This window comes from Pan troglodytes, chromosome 1 (assembly GCF_028858775.2).
Source record: "Pan troglodytes isolate AG18354 chromosome 1, NHGRI_mPanTro3-v2.0_pri, whole genome shotgun sequence".
Classification (NCBI taxonomy): domain Eukaryota; kingdom Metazoa; phylum Chordata; class Mammalia; order Primates; family Hominidae; genus Pan; species Pan troglodytes.
The window spans coordinates 223,570,338-223,596,617 of NC_072398.2; the positions used below are offsets into that span (position 1 = coordinate 223,570,338).

At 44.1% G+C, this 26,280-nt stretch overlaps 1 protein-coding gene and 1 long non-coding RNA gene across 19 annotated transcripts in view; one reads left to right on the top strand and one right to left on the bottom strand.

The window, feature by feature from the left end:
• RERE (arginine-glutamic acid dipeptide repeats) overlaps nucleotides 1–26,280 on the top strand; it is a 464,385-nt gene that overhangs the window by 381,844 nt on the left and 56,261 nt on the right. For 13 of the 18 annotated variants that reach the window (XM_001159509.7, XM_009447680.5, XM_054662477.2 and 10 more), the window contains one exon: nucleotides 12,664–12,744. In XM_001159509.7, the coding sequence (XP_001159509.2) occupies nucleotides 12,664–12,744 (81 nt within the window). Of the gene's footprint in view, nucleotides 1–10,237; nucleotides 10,685–11,198; nucleotides 11,458–11,638; nucleotides 11,912–12,224; nucleotides 12,306–12,663; nucleotides 12,745–26,280 lie in introns of those variants that run through there. The other 5 variants (XM_063786753.1, XM_009447691.5, XM_009447698.5 and 2 more) reach the window with 5 other exon arrangements.
• On the bottom strand, nucleotides 10,181–12,038 carry LOC134807573 (uncharacterized). Its single transcript, XR_010148330.1, has 2 exons — nucleotides 11,864–12,038; nucleotides 10,181–10,870 (listed from the first exon to the last, which is right to left on the bottom strand). It is a non-coding gene; the product is annotated as an uncharacterized LOC134807573 (long non-coding RNA).

Sequence of the window (26,280 nt, forward strand, 5' to 3'; positions counted from 1 at the left end):
CATGAGGTCATTTTCCCATTGGGCACATGGTCTTTGAATGAAAAATGGAGTAACTTTTATTTGATATTTGAGACCTCCTGGGAAGGGTTTTTGGCATGCAGGTGTGTTGACAAAGGAAATCACTGGCTCTACTTTGGATGCTGAGCTGGCATCACGGAGGGGATGGTGTAGTTCCTCTAGTGGGTTTGAACGAAGAACATCTAATGGTTTTGTCAGTAGTAGTTAGAGAGTTAGAAACTTAACAGTGCAGTGAATATATATTAAGAGACGTTGAGTCAAACTGGAGAACAGGTGATGAGAGGTCAAATAGCCTTGGAGGAACACTAAGCCCGATCATCTCCAGATACGTTCTTGTACTGAACCAGTGGTTGTCAAGCACCTGCTGTATGTTGTCAAGTGCTGTTCTAGGTGCTGGGGATATAATAGTGAACAAAACAAAGGCCCTTTCCTCATATATTCAGTAACGTAGCCTATATCGTGTCATCTAATCATATCACATATGGTGATAAGAGCTAGGCCTTAAAATGAAGCAGAGTAAGGTTATAGAGAGTGACAGGCATGCAAATTGGGGTAGCGTCATTGGAAGATTGCTTATTTGTTTGCTTAAATTAATAGTGACTAACAGGTTAAAGTTTTTAGTGGTTTTAATAATGAATCTTGTATTAGTTTCCTATTGCTATGTAACACGTTACCCCTGATAATAAAAATTAGCCCAACTTAAAGCAATGATGATCATTTATTATCTTTCACAGTTTCTGTGGGACCAGAATTTAGGAATGGCTCCACCGTGCAGGTCTGGCTTAGGCTTTCATGAGGTTGCAGTCAAGTGATAGGTGGTATTGGAATCATCTTGAAGGCTTCTTCACTTATGAGTCTGGGCTAGGAAGACTCAAATGGCTGGGGACTAGAATAGCTAGGGTTTCTGTAGCACCTCTCCATCCCTGATGGTCTCTCCAGCGTGGTGACTTTAGGCAAGCTGGACTGTTTAATCTGGCAGCTCAGGGCTTCAAAGACACGTGTCCAGAGAGGGAGAGCCCAGCAGAAGCTGTGTTGCTTTGTATGATGTAGTCTTAGAAGTCACCTGGTATCATTCTGTCACATTCTGTTGGTCAAGACAGTTACAAAAGTGTACCCAGGCTCAGGAGGAGAGAACAGAGAGACCCACCTGTCAGTGAAGGAGTGTCATTATCACATTGTTAGAGCATGTGGGATGGAATCTGTATTGGAGTAGCCACCTCTAGAAAATATAGTTTGTCACAAATGTAAAGATTTTGTGGGTATGTGTGGTTTGATTTGTTGGTTTAATTTCAGTTAAATGATTTATGGTCCTCATCAGTAATATGAGGGTTTCAACCAGCGTAGTTCTCTAAAGCTTCTTTCTAGCTTTCTCATTCTCTGATTCCACCGATAGCGCAGGTGTGGCAGGGGGTGTTGAGCTGGCAGCTGCTCGGCTTCTGTAGACATTTCTGAGCATATCATCAGAAGAGTCAGCTGGGACATTGAGGGGCTGTTGGACTCTTGCTGGCCTCACACACTGAAAGACCTGGCGCTTCAGTCACCCTTTGTGTTATGTTTCTATAGCTAATCTTAACTGGGGGTTGCTAGTGGTGGGGTGATGGAATAAAACAATGATTTAAACCAGGAGCTGTCCATTATCATGATACTCATGAACTGAGGAGGGTAGAACAGCCAGGCAGGATTATATTAGCTCTACCTTCCCAAGTGCTCCTTCTCATTCTCTTTGGCCTTTGGAAGATTAGGAAAAAGAGGAAAAGAAAGGAAACAGAAAAGAGAACTCTTTGGTATTACTCCTCTGTGTCAGCTAAACAGCTGCCATATTTGACCCTAGAGAGGACTTCTTTTAGAAATGAATGGACTGTTACTCAGAGGGCTTGGATTTGGGATCCTGTTGTAATTACCATAGAATCTTCTGGGACTAGCCTGGGAAACAGGCCTTTTTTGTGTGTGCTGAAACTAGGATTTATTTCAAAGACACATGTCCAGAGAGGGAGAACCAAGTGGAAGTGGTGTTATTAGATATTAAAGGTATTTAAGACAATTGACAAAACATAGCATGCAAGACAGGATGTCTTTTTGGAAATAGTTGAGTCCTCCTTTTGTCTCTATGTAGGACCAAGAGGCTACCCTGCTTTACTACTGTTCCATTGTTAAGAGAACCAGGGACATAGAAATTGAGGCTTTGAAGATGGTGGAGGCCTAGACACCCATCTTGCACCCAGGAACACAGTAGTCCTGAGATAGGGCTAGTTACCAGTACGGGGGATGTAGTTATTTAGTTACTGAACCATGCCAGGTTGTTTGTGGGAAAATTTTCCTCATGGATATCCAGCATACAGCATATAATCTCCGACATGTGCTTTTATTTCAAGAGTTTAAGTTTGGGTATATGTATATGTATATGTGTATATATATGTAAACTTTCCTTTAAAGTATCTTAAGAAGTACCTTAAGAAGTATCACACCCTTTATTCCTCTGAGATGAATAGATATAAAACAGTGTTTTCTGCACTGAGAGTCCAAGTAATCAATCCTATTTTAAAATATGATTTACTTCTCCATTCTTCTTGGAAAAAAAGAAACAAATCTAACATTGATTAGAAATTTTGTTTCCATCCTACCAAACATGTATTATGTTTCAGGGAAAACTCTAGGACCAAAAACAATACCCATGCAGCCACCCAACAGTTATCATATTGCTTGGTTACAGTTTGCCAGGCACTCTGAAGATTACACAAGACATGAAATACTCACCTCTTGCTGGAAAGGAATCCACAATTTGGTGGAAGATCTATAGGCCTTTTAATGGCAGAAGTGCTTATTAATTCTAGTCGTAAACAGGAATTGTTGTTTTTCAGAGAAGGGAGAGCAGAGCGGACTCTGTGTAGGGATAGAGTTGAAACTGGAACACGCTTCGCACAGTGCCTCGTGCTGTGCTCCTTGTTCACTCAGTGCCTCGTGCTGTGCTTCTTGTTCACTCAGTGCCTCGTGCTGTGCTCCTTGTTCACTCAGTGCCTCGTGCTGTGCTCCTTGTTCACTCAGTGCCTCGTGCTGTGCTCTTTGCACAGTGTGTTCACTAGAATGAGGGCTCAATGAATGTTAGTTGAGTTGATGTGTTTGAATAAGCAGAAGTGAAGAGGGGACATTCTAGATTGGGTAAGAGAGAAAGGCATTGGTAAAAACCCAGGGAAAGGAATCAGGATGGGGTACTGCAGTAACTAACTTCACTACATGGTGGTGTAGGTGATTGGGAACCCAATTGTGGAGGCTGTTAACTAACTAGCCGACCGATAGTTTGGACGTACTAGGAATTGTCACAGGTCTTCAAATAAGAGAACACATTAATATACAGAATGCTCAGAACTGGAATGTTGGGGGGAGGGGTGTGGAGACACACTGAGGCCAGGGAGGAGACCAGTGCAGTCACTGGCATGACGTGGCCCTGTAGTTGGCAGAGCCCCTGCAAAAACCGAGGAGCATGCCGAACAGGAAACTCCATGAAGAATGAATCTAGAGGGCATGGTGACTGATGGAAGGAGTGGGAATGGACAGAGAGCACGCCAGGCACTTCTTCTAGGAGAACTCTGCTGCAGCTGACAGAAATAGGGCCACAGGGAGCTAAGAGAGGGCAAGCTGGCTTGGGGAGAGAGAAGCGGGGGAGATTTGAGGTGCTAGGCCCATGAGGTTAATTTTAAACTTTATAAAGTGAAAAAAGTTACAGTAAGCTAAGGTTAATCTATTATTGAAGAGAGGAAACATTTTAAATGTTTAGGTTAATTAAGTAAACCATGTTTATAAGACTACAGTGGTATACAGCAGAGGTCCCCAACCTTTTTGGAACCAGGGACCAGCTTTGTGGAAGACAGCTTTTCCATGGGCTGAGGGGAAGGATGGTTTCAGGATGATTCAAGCGCATTACATTTATTGTGCACTTTATTTCTATTATTATTACATTGTAATATGTAATGAATTAATTATACAACTCCCTATAATGTAGAATCAGTAGGAGCCCTGAGCTTGTTTTCCTGCAACTTGACAGTCCCACCTGAGGGTGATGGAAAACAGTGACAGATCATCAGACATTAGATTCTCAAAAGAAGCACGCAACCCAGATCCCTCACATGCGCAGTTCACAATAGGATTCGTGCTCCTATGAAAATCTAATGCCGCTGCTGATGTGACAGGAGGTAGAGCTCAGGCGGTAATGCAAGCCAGGGGGAGCATCTGTAAATACAGATGAAGCTTTGCTCACTTGCCTGCCGCTCACTTCCTGCTCTGTGGCCCAGTTCCTAACAGGCGATGGACTGGTAGTGGTTTGTACCCTGGGGACTGGAGACCCCTGTCTTAAGGTATATGCAGGAAGAAGTTTTACTTGTGCCAGTAGTAACGTAAGGGTAATAAGCCTGCACCTCAGTTGGTATTTGGAAGACAAAGGAATGCCTGGAGGGGCCTACCCAGTGTGGCTCTGGGTCACCCTATGGCATCTACGGACTTTAATGGCATGAGTTAATACACAGAAGTACTTAGCAGCTCACACACACTCTGTTACCATTGGCATGGCTTTTGTTGTTAGAACTGGACTTGAATCCTGGCCCTGATGATGATTAGATGTGGATGGGCCAGGAGATTTAATTTACCTAACCTTTAGTTTCTTTTTCTGTAGAATGGGCCCGGTTACACTTACCTTGGAGAGTGTACTGTGGCAATTAGCATACTTGTGCCACTACCACTACCACTTCCACTCTGCACAGAAGCCTGAAGGCCTTGGGGAGCTCAAGAAACACTGAACTATTTCAGTCAGTTCTCTGGGTTCCTGAGTTGCTGCTTGAGGAGGATGTGGCCTGTGGGCTGTCAGTGCCCAAGTTGGGATGGTGATGTCCTAAAACTATGGAGGACGTTAGTCTGAATAGAAAGTGTAGGTGCCAGTCTGAGCTAGGGCAAAATGTCAGATCTGGAGAGAGATTTGAGAACCATCAATAAAAATGGGATGATTATTTTAAATTATCCCATTTGCTGCCTTTAAACTCTAACTAGTTTCATTAAACTATTAACTGGCTCTCCTGGAATAACACTAGTAAGTGCAAAGTGTTTTTAAAGTGGAGGCAGAAATTGGGAGCAGCCTATACTGGAAATTTTGGAAATGCCCCTCATGACTTGCTGGCAGGTCTCCTCCCAGGCAAATTGGTTCTGTTGCTATTTATTGAAAAAGTAGTGCCTTACTCAAGTCACCCTTTCATTAAAATGTTAAGTATGTAAAACCAAAACCAAATGATACATCTCAAAGCAGTATCAACAGTAAAGCTCCAGAAGGAAATATGTTTTAGATATGGGGTGACGGGATCTGCAACCAACAGGATGATATGGATGAAGTACAGTTCTCATCCAGTGGTTTATCAGTGAGAGCCAGCATCATGTAATACAAATGTTTGGGAAGGCTTTTATTTCTTCTGCCTGGCATCCGTGTTCCCTTTTTTCACCCTACCCCTCCTTACCATTTAACATTTAGGACATGTCTTTTTCGTCTGCTGCTCTGTGTCTTCAGTGGAGCCATGGGTCTGTTCCTCTTACCCACTGCCTGTGTGTCTCCTGAGGGGAGCTGTAGTTTGCTTCCTAGCAGATCTGCCTACTTTTCTGTCCCCTGTGAACCAATAAGTTATTAACATAAAATTTTGTGCAGAAATCAGGGTAAAACAGAAGGAGCCATTTTCACAGTGGGAATCATTTTAATACCTACAGTGTTTTCCAAACAGTTATGTAAGAGGACTGAGTAGATGTCGCTTTTCAGAAGTCATGGTGAGTTTCTGACTGTGATACGCTAGTTAAAATTCACCAGAGGGAGTTAATTTTGAAAGCTCTCAGCCAGGGGTTAATGCAGAGGTATCTTTTAGGCATTTTTATAGCTTAGCCCCTGTCTTCTGCTCTCTTGCTACTGCAGATAGGGGTCAGGTCCAGCACCTGGGATGATGCCAGAATGAGACATGCTGGGAGTTTCATGTGTAGATGAGGGGAATTCGCACACCTTACCCTTTCAGGGTTTACTCTCAGCCCAGTATTCTCTATCCACACATAGAATTTTTGGGAAACAATATCTTGGGATGCAAACACAGGCAGCAGCCACATCATCACATCCCTTGTCTGCACCCTCGGCTCCATTCCTAGGCCCACCACAGCTCTGAGGCTTCCCAATTTTTTACACTGGTCCCCCTTGACCCTCCCAGCCTGATTCAAGGATTTAGTGATACATGGTTACTTTTCCCACCTGTAAGATGGGAATAGCAGTAGCCTCTGCCTCATAAGGTTGTTGTGATGATTAAATGAGTTAGTGCATTAGAGCCTTTAAGACAGTGGCTGGCACGTTATAGCGCTCAGTGTTCACCATTTTTATTGTTCTAGGGTGGTGTTTCCCTGCCTTTCTCATACCATGACGCATGTAAAAATCAATGCCATTTGTACTCATCAGTAGGTTAATGGTGATGCTACTTGCACCAGGCCCACGTGCCATCCCAAAGGTGGAGAGGTGAGGACCAGTATCTAGGCAGACCAGTGAGGCTGAGGCACAAGGCTTGGGGGACTATGACGGGGTGGGCTCAAGCAATAGCATGAGGAACTTTTGAACACATTAATTTAATGCATTTTGACGTGGTTATTTTTATTTTTATGTTATTGTTATTTTTATTCCAATATAGCTGTTTCTAAAGTGGCTAGGTCTAAACAGCCATGTCAGAATTTCCTTTTTGGAACAGAGGAGCAGACTAGATCACATGGCTTCCAAGTTTGAACCTTGCGTTCTTTCCACTGTAGCGAAAATGCAAAATAGAGCTTTCCAGCTTCTATTAAAACCCAAGGCTAGTAATGCTGGGTTCAGGTAACTTACTTCTTTAAAGCCAGAAGTTAAATTTTCTCTACTAGGGACTTGTAGGTAGGTAACTTTTGATGGTGATACGAAATTCAGCTCAATAGTGGAAAACTATAGCAGTTTATCTAAAAATTAGAGCACAAAATCATAAACGTAAGTTGTAACACAAAGCAACAATCTCCTTGCCATAAATATTTATTTATATTTGGATCTCACCTGGCTATGGGGGTACACAAACAGAAAAGGACTTGTTTTATGTTTCCAAGGAGCAGCACCTAGTTGGGTTGGTTGGGCATGAACACACCAGAGAAACAAGTGCCAACATCCCAAGACCCTCAGTTCGTGCATCTGAGAGTGGGCAGGCTATGAGCTGGGGAGCATAAACAGCAGAGCTGCCCAGCGCTGGCAGCAGTGGCCAAGTCAGCGACTTGCCTTCTATATTTCCTTCCTCCTTTACCCTTGGCATCCTGCTATTCTAATATCTATACACTGGGAGTGATAGAAAAACTAATGGACACAGAAATAATTCATGAGACCTTGAATTTCAGCACTGGAAATGCCGAATTTCAGCTCAACAACTAGAAGACTCTTAAGAAACAAACTGTCTCCATGAACTTGCATTTAGAGGCTTATAGGGCCTGTTGATTTATAAGTCAATAGTGTTAATTGTTAAAGTCTTAAAAACTTCGGGGTCTTCATTTGAAGAGTGATGAATTTATAGAGGGAAAGGAGACAGCCGCAACAGAAGTCTCTTTCACGTGTGACCCCTTCCAATCATTGACTACTGTGAGTGGTCGTCTTTGTTTCGATTTTCAAGGCTACTCTACATTTCTGGTAAACCACAAGCTAAAGGCTGGTCTCTGAGAAGCAGATGTTTTGCTGGTTTTGAGGCCTTGTGGCTTTCCATAGAGAAGTAACAGTACAGGCCACATGAAGCTTTTACTTCCTTTTTTTTTTTTTTTTTAAAGTGGGGCCAAGGGTGCTTTTGCTCTTGATAGCATTATATTGACATACATTGACAGCTGTGGTAGGTCTGTATTCACCACCAGATGTCAAATTCCTATTTCTGGAAGTAATTAGTTTAAGATACCTGTGAAACGTTCAAGTTGAGTGTTCCCAGTGGACTTGGACCATAGATTTAGTCTTAGAAATACCAGTGACAATCTCGAAAGATATTTAGAGCCAAGGGAACAGTGGAGATCATATGGGGAGAGGATATATATAGCAGAAAGCCCTAGGACAAAGCTTTGGGGAGACTCCAGCATTTAGAGGTTGAGTAGAGAATTAGGCCAAGTGGTATGAGCAAAACTAGGAGAGTTTGGCATCATGGAGCAAGAGGTCAGCTCTGTTAGGAGAGTTCAAAATGGACCTTCTGGCTTTCAACAGTCCATTTCCACTGTGACCACCCTAGCCCAGGCCCTCAGCATCTCATGGTTGGTTTCACTTGTCCAGGTGCGGTGACTCACACCTGTAATCTCAACACTTTGGGAGGTCAAAGCGGGAGGATTGCTTGAGGCCAGGAGTTTGAGACCAGCCTGGGCAATATAGTGAGACCTCATCGTTAATAGATAAATAATTTTTAAAGGAGACAAAAAATGTGGTGAGCATCAACTGCCTAGTGTTATATGGAGGCACTAGGTGTAAGATGTAATTATTTTAAGAGTTTATGGACTTTTTGGGTAAGCAAGCCTTATACAAATAAATAAACTAATGAGAGAGTAACTGGACATCTGGTTTCATTTGGGAGTAGTAGAGATTTTGAGGTGAACCTGGAGATGCCTTACCCAGATTCTGGAGTTGAGACAGAGGTCCCAATGTGGGCCAGTTGGCATTACTGGACATCTGGCTGGAAAGGTGGGCAGGGCCAGGATCCTGGAGGGCCTTGAATTCCGGGCTAAGGAGTGTAAACACTGTCCTGCAGAGACCACCATGCTGTTCTTAGGTAGGGGCTAAGGGCCAGATAAGGTGGGACTCAGGATGAAATCTATAGTTGGGAAAAATTCCTTGGCAGAGGCTTTTAAATGGCTGGATGGGGGAGACGGTTAATAGCCTAGTTATTAGGAAAGAGAGATAAAGGTCTGGCCTGGGACTGCCACTAGCATGAGCAGGAAAGGAGGGCGTTGAAAGACACTTCTTTTTTTTTTTTTGAGACAGAGTCTCTGTTGCCCAGGCTGGAGTGCAGTGGCGCAATTTCGGCTCACTGCAAGCTCCGCCTCCCGGGTTGACGCCATTCTCCTGCCTCAGCCTCCCCAGTAGCTGGGACTACAGGTGCCCACCACCGCGCCCAGCTAATTTTTTGTATTTTTAGTAGAGATGGGGTTTCACTGTGTTAGCCAGGATGGTCTCGATTTCCTGGCCTTGTGGTCTGCCCGCCTCAGCCTCCCAAAGTGCTAGGATTACAGGCATGAGCCACCGCGCCCGGCCGAAAGACACTTCTTAGGAAGAATACTGAGGACTTTATGATTTGACATTGGACCCGAGAAAAGGAAAGTACAGACTCATAGAAAATGGTAACAGAAAATAGTTACCACTGTAGACGCCTGCCTGCATTTTACAGAGTGTGGCTCTGAGGATTTGAGGGGGCTTAGTTTGAATTCTGGCTTTGTCTCTGAGGAGTTGATCTTAGTTACCTGTCTGTGCCTCAGCTTCCTTGTCTGTAAAATGAGGATAATAATTGTACTTCTTCTTAGGTTGTAAAGATTTCGAATTAATATATATGAGGCTCCTGGCATATAGTAGGTACTTAGTAACTATTGGTTGAATGGATGATGTTCAAAGGATTGCATCACAATAAATGGAAGAAACAGGATCTGAATTTGTTTGTCCAACTCTGCCACATTACCCTGATGTTCCAGAGTCAGCCTTTCTCACATGCTGCCTTTATTGTGTAGGGCCTCTTTTACTGGACCTGTTAGATGTTACTTGGCATCAAGCCCACATTCAGATTGCATGGCCCTGGCGTTCCACAGCTTGGCTCACTCCAGATTGCCCGCCCCAAGTCTGTGTAGACTGTCTCCCATAACCCACCTCCCATTCTCCACCTCTGACCTTCACGGAGGGCCCGGTCACCAAGTCACCTCCCACCCCTGCAATAGTTGCCCACCCCTTGTGATCTGGCTGATGTCACTGCCTTGGCGAAGGCATTCTGAACTACTACAGACCACTGCAGTCTAGCCTTCTTGGGTCCCTTGCTGCACTGATGAGCTGCACCTCACTTCTTTATGCTTGGCCAGATGACATCTCAGAATGTTCTGTAATGACTTCACACATATTTATCTTACGTGCAAAAATGAATCACAGTTCAGTAAAGGTCCATGGCAACCTTTATTATCTGCCTAGACCCCTCTCAGCTAGGTGCTCAGTAAATACCTGAATACTTGAAGAATGGATTAAGCGGCAGGAATTCTGATTACTGAGGTGGAGTGTGCCAGTAGTTGAGGTCCTCATCTCATACCTGAACTGTGTCAGTAGCCTCTTTAACTGGTCTGTCCCTAATCTACACTTAGGCCACACTGCCACTGGCACAGTCCTCATCCAGTCTTTTCATGGAAAGCTCCAGCTTCAGCCTTCCTGCCAGCCTACAATTAGGAACTCTTCCGTGAGGCCTGAAGGGCTCTCTGCAACCCGATCCTTGCCTGCCTCTTTCGTCTTATCTGCTGGCACTCCATTCTGCACACCCTGTCCTCCTTGCAGTTCCCAGAATGTTCTCTGTGCCTTTTCCTGGCTGACTTCTGCTGGAAGCCCTGCTGGAGCCCACCTGGCAGGCTCACACTCTTCCTTGTCACTTCCTCTAAGACATCAGCAAGCAGAGTAAGTTGCTTCCTCTTCCTAGCTCCACCCACCACCCTTTGTTCCTCTGCTGCTTTTCTTGCAGGCCCTAGGACTGGTTTGTTTACCTGTCTGCCTTCCTGGGCAGACTGCAGCTCCTTGAGGGCAGGGCCATTTTTCCGTGCCGTCTCTCCCGGTGATATGCTGTGTGCACACAGCGTAGGATGCCTGTTGATCATATAAACGATACTTTTGTCAAGTAACAAAGGTCACTCCTCACACTAGAGGAGAGCTTGCTGCTTTCTTGTGCCTTGAGAGATTTTCCCTTCGAAGTGTATGAATTATATTGAAAATTGACAATGATGAGTCATATCTCAGCAAGGGTGAAATTCAAAAACGCAAAGCCTCCACTACTGGAATAGGAGGTTGCAGACTGGTCTTAAAAGGCTAAGTCTGGCCCTTCACTGAATCCGCCTGGCGGGTCTCAAACACAGGGAGTGGGAGGGACCCTCTGCCCGGTGGGCAGGTGATTTATTGGCTGGGAAGCTTCCGCGGTGATTTAGTTGTGAAGCGGCGCCCGGGGAAGTGCAGGCTAATGCCTGGGCCGCCAGGGAGAGGCCGCCCACAATCGCGGGCCGGAAGGGACCGCGGGGGGCGTCGGGGCCAGCCCCCCATTTCGCAGTTGAGGCGGGGTTGGGGCGGAGGGCGTGCGGCCGGGGTGCCGCCGACTTCGTCCATCCGGAACGTGGGCTGGAGACCCAGCAGCCTGGGAAGGGCCCCAGCCCTGTGGGCGCCCTCTCCCCACGCTTGCTGCGGTAGGGAGGAAGTTTCTGTGCTTTACCGCCTTGATGTTCTCCTGTCCGGAAGGAGGACACAGATTCCAGCGCCGGGTGCCCCGGAGGCTCCGGCCTCGGGGTGGGGGTCGGGCCGGGGGCGGGGCCGGGGCCGGGGCGCGGGGCCCCGGCTGGCGGACAGGAGGGCGGCGGCAATCCAGGCCGCCTTTTGCAGCCGCCCGCGGCCGCGCCGGGCTCTGCGCGCCGCGCTCCTGCCTCCTCCCCCGTCGGCGGCGGCCCCAGCCCCGCGCCCCCCGGGCCCCGCGCCGCGCGGCCCCGCCGCGGTCACACGCCGAGCCACCCGCAGCCGCCTCCGCCCTGCGCTTTGTGGAGCCGGAGCCCAGTGACAGGCGACGGCCTCTTGCCGCCCCGGACCCCGGGCGCTTACCTGTGGCTGCTGGGGTCGGCCGCCCGGGACCAGGCTGGGAGCCCCGAGGTGGGGGCTCGGAGCCAGGAGCTGCCCCCACCGGGGCGGGGAGGGGTGCTCGGGAGGCATGGGACAAAGTGAAAGTCTCCGGGCTGGGGTTAGGGACGAGTCTGCTGCGAAAATGGATGGGGGCGGCGAGTGGCGTCGGGAGGGCGGAAGGGGTGCTGGTTATTCTCTGGTGTCTCGGAGTGGCTTTTAATGACGGACGGCGGGGCAGGCCGGCTGGCTTTCGTGTTCCCGGTGGGCTTCTGTGATACTGGTGCCTTCCGGTGCCTCCTGGCAAATTCTTTGGATTAAAGAAAGCGGCCTTTTAACCCCCTAGGGTTCCCTTCTGGAGAAGAGTCACCGGGTTTGGTTCTGTTTCCCCTTTCTGCTCGACACTTCTGGGAAGCTTGGTTCTCAGGTGGGAAAGCAGTTGTGTTTTATTAAAACATGGAGCATATTTATACCTTCGTGCACCAGAATGTGTGCCTGGTGGCAGAGGGGACAGATTGCTTCTTAGCCTCAGACGCAGGACGTCCTTCTCTTAAACGCGCTGCCCTGCCTGGTGGGTGGGATTGGGGTCCTGATGAAGGTAGCTGGGGCCTGCCCTGGCCAGTGGGTCCCAGCTGAGCTGCTGACATACTCTCCGAGCCTCAGCAGTATTCCCTAGCCGAGACTTTTTTTGTGGTTGTTATTCTGCTGATTGTAGATATCTTTGCTTTGCTGACATCCTGTTTTGTTTTTGGTTTTTACATCCCATTTGTTTCTTTTTATCACAGAAACGCTTCGTTAAGGGACTCAGGCAGTACGGGAAGAACTTCTTCAGAATTAGAAAGGAGCTGCTTCCCAATAAGGAAACAGTGAGTACAATTGGACTTTATGTAACTTGATTTTTTCCTCTTTGCTCCTGCTGCCTCTCCACATTTGATCTTATGAAATGGTTTCCTTTAACCCTGCGCTGTGCTCAGACTCGGGCTGGCCTCCAGAATTCTCTCCGTTTTACTCCCTTGACTTTTCATTTGAGTTCATGATTTTTAGATAGTAAAGTGACAGATTATGCTTATCCGCCTGGAGAACATAGACTTCTGTTGTAACTCTAAGAACAGAAAGGTCTTTGGGAACAGAGGGTTAGTTGTGGGGGAAGGATTGTTGGAGAGTTAACATCAAATTTTAAACATAGTGGCTGGAATAGGAAATAGCATTTTATCACTAGTTTGAATTTGGTAATTGGCAGAAATCATCAACCAAACCAGAGGTTTGTGGCTTATTATACTTTGAGTTCTGGGAGATTTTTTCCATTTTTCAATGTTGCTCTGTTTTGAAGAGGAGTTTTAACTCTTTAATATTCTAGCCCTGAGAGTTTGCACTTTCCACTGGACAGATGTACAAGGGGATCTTATAAATTGCTTAAATGGAGCTTTACAAAAAACTACTTAGTATTTCACAAAGCTGGGGGTCAGAGCTGACAAATGTGCCCGATAAACGTGAGGTAGAAGGATTTGCTGAGGAAAATACAGAGTGAAATTATATGAAGAGAATGCGGGGAAGGGATTCATTCTCATTTCCCTATGGTTGCCTCCCTCCTCATCTCCTCCCTGGTGGTGTAGAGGCAGATGGGGAGAGAGTCTTCCCTCTGGCTAGGCCACGGGATAGGGCAGATGGGATGGAGTTGGAGCAGCCACTCCACTGTCTGAAGGCGAAGGGAGGACTCATTAACCAGAAACACTCTTCAGGACTTTGGGAGGAGTGATCCATGTTTAATTTGCCTAGACATTGAGCTGCTTTTTTAGGGAGTGGAGGTGGGAGATGGATGGAAGAATATCTACTATAAAAGTATGCGGATAATTTGGGTTTTTTGGCTTAATTTTTTAATTGGGTGTTGTTTACTGATTTCCTCTTGTTTAATTCTGTCTTTTTAAAAATGAGCTGTTTTTCTGGACACTTACTGTATAGTACCTCAAGGACAGTGATAACTCATGGGGAAGAAGGGTTTTGTGATTTCAGGTATAGTCTTGTATATACAAATGGATGATTTGCATCAGTCAATGACAATTAAATTTAAGTATTACGCATCTCATATGCTAGGATGGATCATATTGAGAATGGTAAAAAACAGAGAGAGAGAAACCTGTTTATGAACATTAAACTAAGATGTATTATGATGCCAATCTATATAATCAACTTATTTCTTACCCTTCCCAGAACAGGGTGGTAGAGTTATTTAATATGGAATATTGAGATACATATTTTAAGTTTTCTGGGGATTTCAGTGACTTGAAGTTTGATATGATTAAAAATTAAAATGCCTTTGCCCGAGTGTAGGAAGTTTGGTTTGGCTGAGTAAAAAAGAGATCAGTGAGTAGATTTCTCCTGATCACTCAGATTGTAGCCTCTCAAGTTCTGTCTCTGCTCTGCTAAAAGTTGCAAACCATGAAGAATTTGATACAGAACTATCTTGGCAATTATTTTATCTTTCAGTTTTGAAAAATAAATTTATAATTGGAAGATTAAGCATTAAATCTAAATTCTACCATCTGGCATTTGGAAATGCTGGGTAATTTTACTTAGTGTTTTATCTCCGTAGTGGAAGCAGATGTGAGTAACCTTTAACCTAGTTAAGTTCTTCTACTCTGTTTTTCTTTTTGCTCTTGATTTTCCCTTCTTATTGATGATGTGTGACTCCGTAAATAAATAGCCTTTTTTCTCCTTCAGAGGCATTCTCAGTACACCAACCTTTTGAGCTAGTTCTCTGGTTGTCTTTTCCACTAGCCTCTTCGCTGAGACCTTTCCCCATCACTCCTCCGCCTTCACAGTTTCCCACGCTGTAGCTCTTCTCCCTTCTCTAGCACCCAGCAGTCTTCCTATTTCCAAAGTCTTCATCAGTCACCATCATTGGAACTAATGAGAGAGTTGTTTGCAGCAATGGAGGATTTATTATGCCTGACATTTGCTAAATATTCATAGTATCCTTGCTGTCTTTTGCATTGCACTGGAGGAGTTTGGTAGTAGGGTAAATCTGTAAGTATTATAATGAGCTGGGAGAGGCACTCATCTTGTGTTTTCTTATTTTCTCTAGTTATCAACATAGCCAAGCTAATCATTCACAGCCCACAGGGAGGGGAGGGCAGAGGTCATTTTTTACTTTTTGCTGCAGAAGATGAGATTTGCATGTACCAGTGTTGTTGATTCAGAACTTGCTGGGTAGAATTCTTATAGTCATGCCCCTTTTGATAGCAAATCCCTCTAATATAGATACTTTTCACATTCTCTCTCTCTTTCTCTCTCTCTCTTTTTTAATGAGACAAGATCTAACTCTGTTGCCCTGGCTGGTCTCAAACTCCTGGGCTCAAGTGATCCTCCCCTGAATAGCTGGGATTACAGGTGCACGCTACCATGCCTGGCTTACATTTTCTTCTGTCTACCAGAATTATTAACTCATTTCTTTGCTATTCGCAAGTGACTTGGAACTTGAGAAGGGTGTCAGCATCCAAAAGAACATGCCTGATTGGGCATTGGTGCAAGGGTCAGCAGACCTGTGTTCTGTTCTTGGCCTTACTGGTAACTATAGTACTTGATGATCTCTTTTTAACTGTGCAGTCTGCCTTGAGCTGTTCATTGGAAAGCTCAGGTCAAATCTTGACGACACTGGGAAGTTATTTTCTGTAAAATGGTGTTTCTCTGCATGAGAATTGTGTAGGTGCTGTGGTCGTTATAAAATGCCTGTACATCGTTACTTGCTGCAGTGCCTGAGAACGAAGTGATGATTCTTGCCTTCTCTGCTACTTACTTGCTCTGGAACCTTAGGCAGATTATTCATCCCCTCTGTCCTTTAATTTCTGTGTTTGTAAAATGGGGTGATAATTCCTACCCTTTTGATTATTTTGAGAATTTAAATGAGATAATGTTTGTAAAGAGTGCATAGAAATACTTGGAAATGATTGTTCTTCCTGTCTACCTTAAATACTACATAAGGTGATAGCTAAATGCTTTGAAGAGTACAGAATTCCTTTCTGCTTGTAAATATACTGAGCCTGTATAAAAAGAAGTTACCTGTTTTTCATTAATCTGTCTTGCCAAAAACTTGGAGGGCAGCAACTAGTTAACAACGTCCATCTTGAGGCTTTGTTGAGACCTCACTCTTACCAGTTCATTCATGCGGTTATAGCAGAGAAGGGTTCCTGGTGGGCATAGACGTAAACAGCTTTCCTAGCTCTTTTGGTTTCTGGTGTTTATTGCACAAGAGCTAAATCTGGCTTTTCTCTGAACACTGCTGCCCACTGAAGTGGGAATAGTGGCTGTGATTGCGGAAAACCCAACTGTTTATAGAGGCTTAGTTGAATGGGTATTACGTGTTAACCTCAGGGTACCCAAGAGAATAACTACAAGTCAAATCTTTTAGTGTCATGGTTGTGCAAATATCCTGTAGTTTATTATACTTTTTCCCATTCTCTGTTTCTCTATAACCATTTACCTCCCCTCAATATGCTTATAAAGTATATAATTAGTAGGTGAAATGTAGTCAGGAATACGGGTGGAGCATTTTAGATTCACCTTGGCTGTATACCTCTTCTCTGTCAAGCCACTGTTTGTCATAAACCACATCAGAGTCTTAAGTGTTAGTATATTTGTATAAGTCACAGAGCGCCCAGTGTCTGAACTTTTGGGAGGACAGTGGAGAACTAGGCCTCTTGATTCTGCTTTGAGCCCTGCCACTTATTGTTGGGTAGATGGATGGTACATGAGCTTTGATGTTAAGGTAATGCCTGAAAAAGTAGGAGGCCTAATAGAGAATCTTAATTACCTAAAGGTGAATCCATGTTAGGAATAACACAAAATCGTGGATGATCCAAAAATAATTTTTTGTTTGATTTGTCTATACATTGCAGTTTTCTTCAAAATCATGAGATAATTATTCAAGCAGTGGTGACATATCTCTTCTCTGAGGACATATCGGTTATTTGAACCAAAGACTTTTTGTGTCTGGCACCTGGATGATTGTCCCTTGAATCCTGGCCTTTGTTTATAGCTGTGTCTCCTATTACTTAGACAAATTCAGCTGGCACTGGGTCGTAGTCCAGGAGCGCTTCCTCAGTGACCTGCCGTTGCTTGTCTCTGGTGCAACTAAGATTGGTGAGAAGACAATGTGATCTACCCCAGCTTGGTAGCCAAGAGGTGTTCCCAAAGTGTTAGCCCCTGGAGAGAGATGGAAGGTGAAAGGGGACATGCTTTGGCTGTCTTTCTCGTCTCTTTCTTTTTATTTTTGAGCACCTAGCCCAGTGAAGATTAAGCTTGTGTCGTTTGTAATCCCAGTTGGTGGTGCATTGATACTTACTATACCAGAAACTCATTTTCATTCACTTCCCATTATCAGAACTAAATTTTGTGTATAGTTCAAATTTTTAAAGTTCTGGGTGCCCACTGAGCACTGCAATGGGTAGGGTATCTATAAACAGAAGCAAGGTGCCATCCCTGCCCTGCAGGGAGCCAGCACGACATTTACATACCTGCCATACTTGGTAGAATGTGCTGAGGGCCCTGGTGGGTGGAGGTTCAGGCCCCACAAAGTGAGCACAGAGGCTCCTGGAAAGCTAATTGGAGGGGCGGTGTTTGAACTGGGCTTTGAAGGAAGGATTCATTTTTGACAGGCCCAGGTTGGGAGGGTAGAGGAAAAGCAACTTTCCAGCCATAGGAAATACTATGAACAAAGGCACGGAGACAGGAAATTGTAAAACGTGCCCAGCAAGTACATGAGCATGGTTGGAAAGGAGGTTGCATAAGCGGATGCAGTAGAACTTGGGCCCAAATTATAGCTGCAGGGTAGATTTTGGGGGACCTTGAACTCCCTCCAAAGAATGTATATGGGTGAGTGTGGGGATGGGACCCATTTAAGGCTTTTAAGAAGAGAAGTGAGGGCTGTGCTACCGAAGTATGTATAGGGTGGGACCAAAGAGGAGGCTCTTCTTATAATTTAGTCTTGTAGGAAGACAGATAGGGACTTGAAAGTTCAAAGTTAATGGGAAGGGAAGCCTGCCTTCTATCTTCATTTTCTCTATTGGAAATGTGTCACTGTTTGAATGGCACCAAGGGCCCAGTGAAAGGGCAGCCAGTTTTGACGTTTTTAACTTTAAGTAATGGGATGAAAGGTATTAGAGATTTAAATTTTTAATTTAATAAATAACATGAAAATCAACCACCTTTCTTTCTCAGCCACATTTCTGGGAATGAATTCTATTAAATACGTACGTAACTACTGGCCATTAACTGTACTTTTTTCTTCAGGCAAAATGTCATTTGCATAGACCATATTCCTGCAGCAGAGAATAAATGCTATTGAGAAAGGGCTTTAAGACTGAGTAATCAGGTTTCTGTTAATATTAAGAGGTTAAAAATGATTCTAGTATTCAATATGAGCTTCCAGCCTGAAGTTTTATTTAATTTCAGGTTATAACCTTAAATAAACAATTTTCCTAGCCTCATTAATGCTTAATCTAATGTTGCATAACAAAGTATGGACTTCCTTAGTCGGTCGATGCTACTGAGAATGTGCAAATGTGTCACGGCCACATACCAGTACATTAGAAGATCTCTGGTTTTAAACCTTGTCCCTCTTCTGCAAACGTTGTCTATCCTCACTGCTCACAGTGTGCTCCTCAGGCCAGCACTCTCATCACTGGTTAAAATGGAAGATTCTCAGGCCCTGTCCTTGTCTCTTGAGCCAGAATCTGCATTTTAACGGACCCCCCAGAGGATTCCACAGTACTGTAAAGTTTAGGAAGCACCGCTATTTACAGTGATGCAGACTTGCAGAATTCTGAGCCTACATAGTATATCATTCTTAAAACGATACTGTCTTTATTCTGTTAAAATTGTAAAGTTTCACTATTAGGGCTTGATTTTGTTTTTCTAATTATTGCAAAATATTTCAAACAGAAAAGTATCTGGGCTTATTTCCATTGTCAATAATAGGATTTCTTTTCTTTTTTTTTTGGAGATGGAGTCTCGCTCTGTCGCCCAGGCTGGACTGCAGTTATGCAGTCTCGGCTCACTGCAAGCTCCGCCTCCCAGGTTCACGCCATTCTCCTGCCTCAGCCTCCCGAGTAGCTGGGACTACAGGCGCCCGCCACCAGGCCTGGCTAATTTTTTGTATTTTTAGTAGAGACGGGGTTTCACCATGTTAACCAGGATGGTCTTGATCTCCTGACCTTGTGATCCGCCCGCCTTGGCCTCCCAAAGTGCTGGGATTACAGGTGTGAGCCACCGCGCCCGGCCGTGAGCCAGGACTTCTCAATATAGTTTTCTTCTCAATTCCCACTCCCATGTTTTTCTAGAAACATGATTGTAACTCCTGTCTTACTTGATACAAAAGCTCTTGTTCTCTTTACCTTGTGGCATGCAGTCTGAGTTAGACCTTGCCAGATTCTATTTCAGTTTCTAATAAGCCTTTTTATGTGGAAGGATGGCCTTCTCTTGTTAACTGAAGTTTACATAGTCATAAAGGTTTAATACCACAGTGTTTTCGGGCATTGCTTTCTTTTATTGGCATTCCTTATGTATGAAAAAGAAATATAAGTTATTTGAGGGGCTGGCAAGATGGGTAAGAGGAAAGACATTTATGTGCCATACTGTTTTTCTTAATAATTTGTGCTCACATAGATATAAACAGTTGGAATTTTCCATTTGAGGCCAAAGTGATTGCCAGTAGAAACAGGCACTGCATTTTGGCAGTAAGTACTGTGATCCTATAGCTATTCCTGTGCTGAGAGTTTGTTCCCATTAAAATGGAGCCGAGGCTTGAATCTATTAATTGTGATAGTCTGAACTATAGGGATATTTGCCTGGGCAGTGGTCCAGTTTTAGTGAGGGTAATCTATGAGAGACTGGCTGATATTCCCTTGTGTAAGTGAAGTACGTAAGAGACTTTTGGTGCTGGTGTTGGAAAGAAAAGGAGGTATTAAAAAATTGGGTGACTTTTTAAACCAAGGGCCTTGGACAGTTGCCGTTCTCAGTGTAAACAGCCTGACCTTGGCGTTATCCTACATATGAAAACTAGTGGGGATGGCATGAGAATGCTTTAATTATTTGAAATGTATTACTTATAGAAACTGCACTCAAATGAAGTATGCTTGGGGCTTTTAAAGTGTTATTGAACAAAATGTTGCTTGCAGGGATTTATTTGCTGTTGGTATTTGCTAACCTATATTTCTTATGATTTGGCTGTGTCTTGGTTACCTGGATGACTTTTAGATGGAGACATTTATGACTTTGAGGCCTAAATAGTCTCCACCATTTTATTAGCTAGTAAAACAAATGGAAGGTTTGAATTGGTCTTTAGAAAGACTTACAAGTTGTGGTTACTGTGGTTAACAGTCAATGGATTTATCCACTTGGAGCTTATATTTTATATCATAGATTCTTTTTTAGCCTTGTAAGATCTATTCTGACTTTGAAAACTAGTTTGCTGATATTTTAAAAATATATCTATCTAGTCTGTTAGGAAACCGACATTAAAACTAAGTTTCAAAATATATCTGAAATTATAATCCTTGAATAACTAGTTCATTTTTAATCTTATTTGAAACTATACCCTTGAGTAATACTTAGGAAAATAGAGTAAAAATTAATAGTATTGTTTTGAAAAGTAAAGCAAAGCATTAACCTCAGTCTCAGTCCCAGCTGCTCAGCATGGGAAAGGCATCCCCCTACTCCCAGTAAGATTTTTTTTTTCCTGTCATGTATAATTTGAAAACCATTAATTGTGTTAGGTAAATAGGAAAAGCAAACAGGAGCAACCTTCCTTTGGGATACCAGAATTTCATTAAGCTAAGTTTTCTGAGATGTTTAATTTTTTAATTAAGTTTCAGTATTAATGGCCCATGTTTCTTCCCCCCACCGACCCCCCCACTTTGGAAATATAATTCTTTGTTCTGCTCAAGTGTCTTAAATCCTTCTTCTGAATCCTCTCAATTGTGGTATCATAATCCCCAGGATTTGACTATTGAAATGTTATTTATTTATTTAGAGACGGAATCTCCCTCTGTTGCCCAGGCTGGAGTGCAGTGGCGTGATCTCAGCTCACCGCAACCTCCACCTCCCAGGTTCAAGTGATTCTCCTGCCTCAGCCTCCCAAGTAGCTAGGACTACAGGCATGCGCCACCATGCCCAGCTGAGTTTTGTATTTTTAGTAGAGTTTTAGTAGAGATGGGGTTTCACCATGTTGGCCAGCATGCTCTTGATCTCTTGACCTCGTGATTCGCCTGCCTCTGCCTCCCAAAGTGCTGGGATTACAGGTGTGAGCCACCACGCCCGGTCGACTATTGAAATATCTAAACTATCCTAGTTGACAAAGTTGGGATTTTGGGGGAGCTTTTGGTAACCCCAGGCCTGTGCTGTCTAGGATGGGATGTCTGAGGTGAATAAGGGTGCTTACCTTCATGGCCGCTAGTGAAGGGGCCAGGTGGGCCAGGGGTCTTCTCTGAAAGGTATCTGAGTCCCCTCATTTCTTTTTTTTTTTTTTTTTTTTGAGATGGAGTTTCACTCTTGTTGCCCAGGCTGGAGTGCAATGACACAATCTCAGCTCACCACAGCCTCCGTCTCCCGGGTTCAAGCAATTCTCCTCCCTCTTCCTCCCGAATGGCTGGGATTATAGGCATGCGCCACCACGCCTGGCTAATTTTGTATTTTTAGTAGAGATGAGGTTTCACCGTGTTGGCCAGGCTGGTCTTGAACTCCCGACCTCAGATGATACACCCACCTTGGCCTCCCAAAGTGCTGGGATCACAGGCATGAGCCATGGTGCCCTGCTAAAGTTCCCTCATTTCTAACGGTCTTGCTGGGGCTGCCTCTGCTCCTCCCCAGGCTGGTTGCTGTTACACAAAGGGCCCATTTCATCTCAGCAGAGTTGGGTTTTGTTCCACCCTCTTAAAATTAAGATTGGGCAGGAACAGTGGCTCATGTCTGTAATCCCAGCACTTTGGGAGGTTGAGGTGGGGGGATCACTTGAGCCCAGGAGTTCAAGTCTAGCCTAGGCAACATGGTGAAACCCCATCTCTACAAAAAATACAAAAAATTAGCTGGGTATGGTGACACGCACCTGTAGTTACAGCTACTCGGGAGGCTGAGGTGGGAGGATCACTTGAGCCCAGGAGGTCGAGGCTGCAGTGAGCCAAGATCACGCTGCTATGCTCCAGCCTGGGCAACAGAGTAGTCTCAAAAACAACAACAACAACAAAAAACAAAATTAAAATTTATTTTATTTTATTCTTGGACTTGACTCTGATTCCTCTTTTCCATGCATTTTTATTCTGTACACATGTGTGCATGAATGCATATATGTATTTATATAGAATATAAAGCCTTCTGGGCAGGGACCTCATTTTAATACCTCTTTATGGCACCCTTAGAGTCCTGTAACAGCCCTTACTTTTTATTTGCTTAAAATGAAGTGTGTGTGTGTGTGTTCACGCATGTATAAATAATGGGTTCGAAATACATTGTAATCATGGGTAGATAATTAATGGTCCTAAGACGTGAAAACTCTTCATTGTTTTTAAACGAACATTTTCCTCATCTTTTGCTCTTCAGTGTGAGCAAAATCTAACAGACCAAAGGAAAAAAAATCCATCAACAGTCATAGGAAGCTTACAAAGCTTCGGAGATCTGGCACCACCAAAGCTTCTCCACCTGATCTGCTTTGAAATGCTCTTTTTAAGACCAGTTTGAAACCTGGATATCCCAGGCCTTAGACTTTGTGTAATAGATGGAAAACCCCTGTGAACTCTACTGTCCCAGGACAATGGGACTAGGACTTGGGGTTCACTCTGCCACACTGGTCCTTCCTGTTCTGTTTATCGTGCGCAGTAAATCAACTCTCCTGTTTGCGCAGCGGTTCTGTGTTCTAGATTATTTATAAGATTGAAATCCATTGTTTATTTTTCTCAGCAGGTTTATTGAGCCAGTCAAGAATAAAATACTGTCTTAAGCAGTAGAGTAAGCCATTAGCCAATTGCAACTTGGCTTCAAATTAATCCCTAAAGGGTGTGCACATGAACACACACACTTTGTATGTCCCACATACATGTGTGTACTGGAGGTGAGAGCCAGGGGAGGTGGAGGAGCTTTAGTGGTGCCAGATCTCTGCAGCTTTGTAAGCTTCCTATGACTGTTGACGGATATTTTTTCCTTTTAGTCTGTTAGTGAGTCATCATCATATGCCATTTTATTATCTTGAAAACAGTCTGTGGAATTTTTTATCCCATGTCTTTGCTGTATGAGTGAACCACCACAGAGGGTGTTGGGAGCAATATTAAGCTGGAGACTTTCTTCAGTGATGCTTCGCTTATGTATTTGCAGCTGCTGCCATTGTCGCTTTGTTCCCATGTGCAGGAGTTGGATTTTTGTGATTGTTGTTTGGCAAGAAATATTAATAGTAACTTTTGTGTGTTTGATTATTTTCGGGGCCGGAGCAGCATCTATCCAGCACCTTTGGGATTTGGTGGTTATTGACTTAGGCACAGGGCTTCTAAGATCAGAACTTGGTTCTTCTTCCCACAAGTGCTCTGTTTTGGAAATGTGCTAATGAGACACATTGAATTATGTCAGAGGTTTGTGGCCTTAAGTTGTCGAGGGAGGTGTTTTCATTTGGCGAGAATCTGTAATTTGTGGAACAATAGGATTAAGTTCTAAAGGAAATAGGCCCGATGAATCTGTATAGATGGCTAGTTTCGCAAAGTAAAGCACAGAGCCAGTGAACTGGGGGCAAACTACACGTTTTGGATAATGTGAGCCTAAAAAGAAAAACCCTAAAACTTTTAAATAAATTTCTAAAAACCAAAACCTTTTAGTATATGTAATTTACTGGCTTAAAACTATAAATATTATAGTTTTAATAATTTTGTAGATCAGGAATTTAGGTGGGACTCAGCTGGCCATTTGTTTCCATGTCATGTATCCAAAGCTCACTCTGTAGTATCACCTGGTAGATGGGTTGACCTGAAAGGTCCGAGGTGGCTTCCCTTATGTGTCTACCACCTTATGGGAGATGGGTGGGAAGCTGGCTCATCTGGGGCTATTAACCAGAATACTGGCATTTGTCCTGTCCTCTGGGGTGAATTTGCCCATCAAAACTTGAAGTTCTAGCAGGGCAGGGTAGATACTCGTACTATAGTTCCAACTACCTGGGAGGCTGAGGCAGGAGGATATCTTTAGTTCAGCCCGAGCAAGCTAGCAAGACCCCATCTCTTAAAAAAAAAAAAAAAAAAAAAAAGACTTGAAGCCCTTATTTCTTTTGATCTTGTAAATCTATCAGGTGACTCAGGAGAAAAGTCCACATGCCTCTGTCCATTTTATGGCCACCAGATGAGTTGAAGGATGTAATGCTTCTTTATGTAGTAATTTTGTATTTTTATTAAGATGTCCATGTTTACGAATAGGAATACCCATTTGTCCATTATATCTTAGACTCATACAAAAGTGTACTATTTTCTTTTGTACAGTACTCTGTTCTAGTTATTATTTCTCCAAATGCTACATACCTTACCAGGCATGTCTATAAATACTTATATTTGTTGCAACATTTTTCTGGAAATCTGTCATTTGGAATGTTTAACTAGATAGTGTGAATGTAAAATGCTCCTAGTTTATTCCTGATGCTAGTCAATCATCAAGCACTTACTGAACTTATTGAGCATGGGGAGAAAAATAGTGAGCTGCGGTTGTGCTCCCTGGGGGTGTCTGACTGGCTGCCACGGTGCATACTGGAGGGAAACCAAGTGCCGAACAATGTAGTGTGGATATTAAATAGTAATGGGAGGATGAAGGCTTGGGGAGTCTTGTGCATCCTGGAAGATGGACACTTGGGGCTTCAAGCTCTTTGAAGGATGGGTGTTTTCAATGTTAAAACTTGTTTGAAAGGCCTTGCCGAAGGAAGTCCTTGAAGTAGCTTTCTTGTCTGTTGAGGTATTTCTCACTACCTGAATCTTCTGCAGCATTCCTGCAGACTGGGGACATCGAACCCATTAAATGAAGCCATTGTGGTTTTGAACAGTTCCATTTTTCGGGCCGCCTTCCTTTTATTAAGCTGAAATCTGTATCACTTCACCTTCCATACATTGTTCTGATCTCGTCCCTTGGAGACTTAGAGGATTCTTGCCATAACGTCTTCCTCATGGAGGCTCTTCATGTGGGCCTGTGTAGTTGGCACACCCCCTGCCTGGGCTTCTGGCTATAGGCTGCTCAGGCCTCTGCTTCCTGCAACAGCCGTTCTGGGTGAGGTCTTGTGGACCTTTATCATTCGGCCCTTTGTAAAAATTGATGTCTACAAAGAGGAGAAAGTGGCAACAATGGCCCCAGCCGTGTCCCCCAGCCAGGGCGGCCCCCCTCCCCTGCCCAGCCCTCCTTACCCAGCAGGCAGGCAGGTATGCATGCATGTGTGTTAACTTAGTGCCTCCTGGGTGTGCATCAGTGCACAGTTCCTAGACTAACATAAAGTCACATATAGGTTGTGTTTGTTCTGTTGAGTTGAGCATGTCTTTATCCCAGCTCTCATTTCCCACAATGAGAAAGCATTAATGTTCAGATTTAGTAAAAAAAAAAAAAAAAAAATTGCCTGATTGAATAGTGCATACCCAGGCTAACCATTAATTACACCATTTCGACACTTAGAATGGACCTGAGCAAAGATTTCCAGTGCCAGAGCCCAGCATCATCATGCATGAAATAGTAGGCTCTTTGCTCCTGGGAGAGGGACCATTAGCTTTGATCATGTCGCCAGGCCCTCCCCAGGAACTTGTCCATGCTGATAATCTTAGCACCAGTTAATTTCTCAACCCATTCCTACATGTTTTGATAAACTGTGGCTAAAGATTAAGATAGCAACCATTTAGCAGACATACGCCTTCATGAGTGTGCTGCTTTTGTTTCAAATCATCTGTTGAAAGAAAAGCTCGAAAGACAGAGTTCTCCATTTTGCCCTCTCATAAACAAAAATTCTGGAAATGAGCTGTTCACAGACTGGCCTAGGAGCCCTGGATTTTAAGGTAAAATCATTGCTTTGGGATTTGCTGTCAGTCCAAATTGGACTTTCTGCTTTTCATTGAGCCTTCCCCCTGCTTCTATTCCTCTACCCAAAACAGTGCTGCTCACAGGAACTGTATCCCGACAGAAGTGTGGACAGTTCTCCTTTGCTCTCTGCTGCCTCATGCGGTTGTTAGAACAAGCTAATTCCATCTGAGTAGGTAGTATAGCTTTTCTTTCTGTTTACTATTGCTGGGTGACAGGAGAGCAAGGGCAGAAGTTATGGTAGATAGCTCAGCTTTACAACCATTGTCGGGGCTAAACATGAATCCTCAGGAATCGGGTTGGCCATGCCTCTTCTCAAACGTTGTACTCCCTCTGCTGGT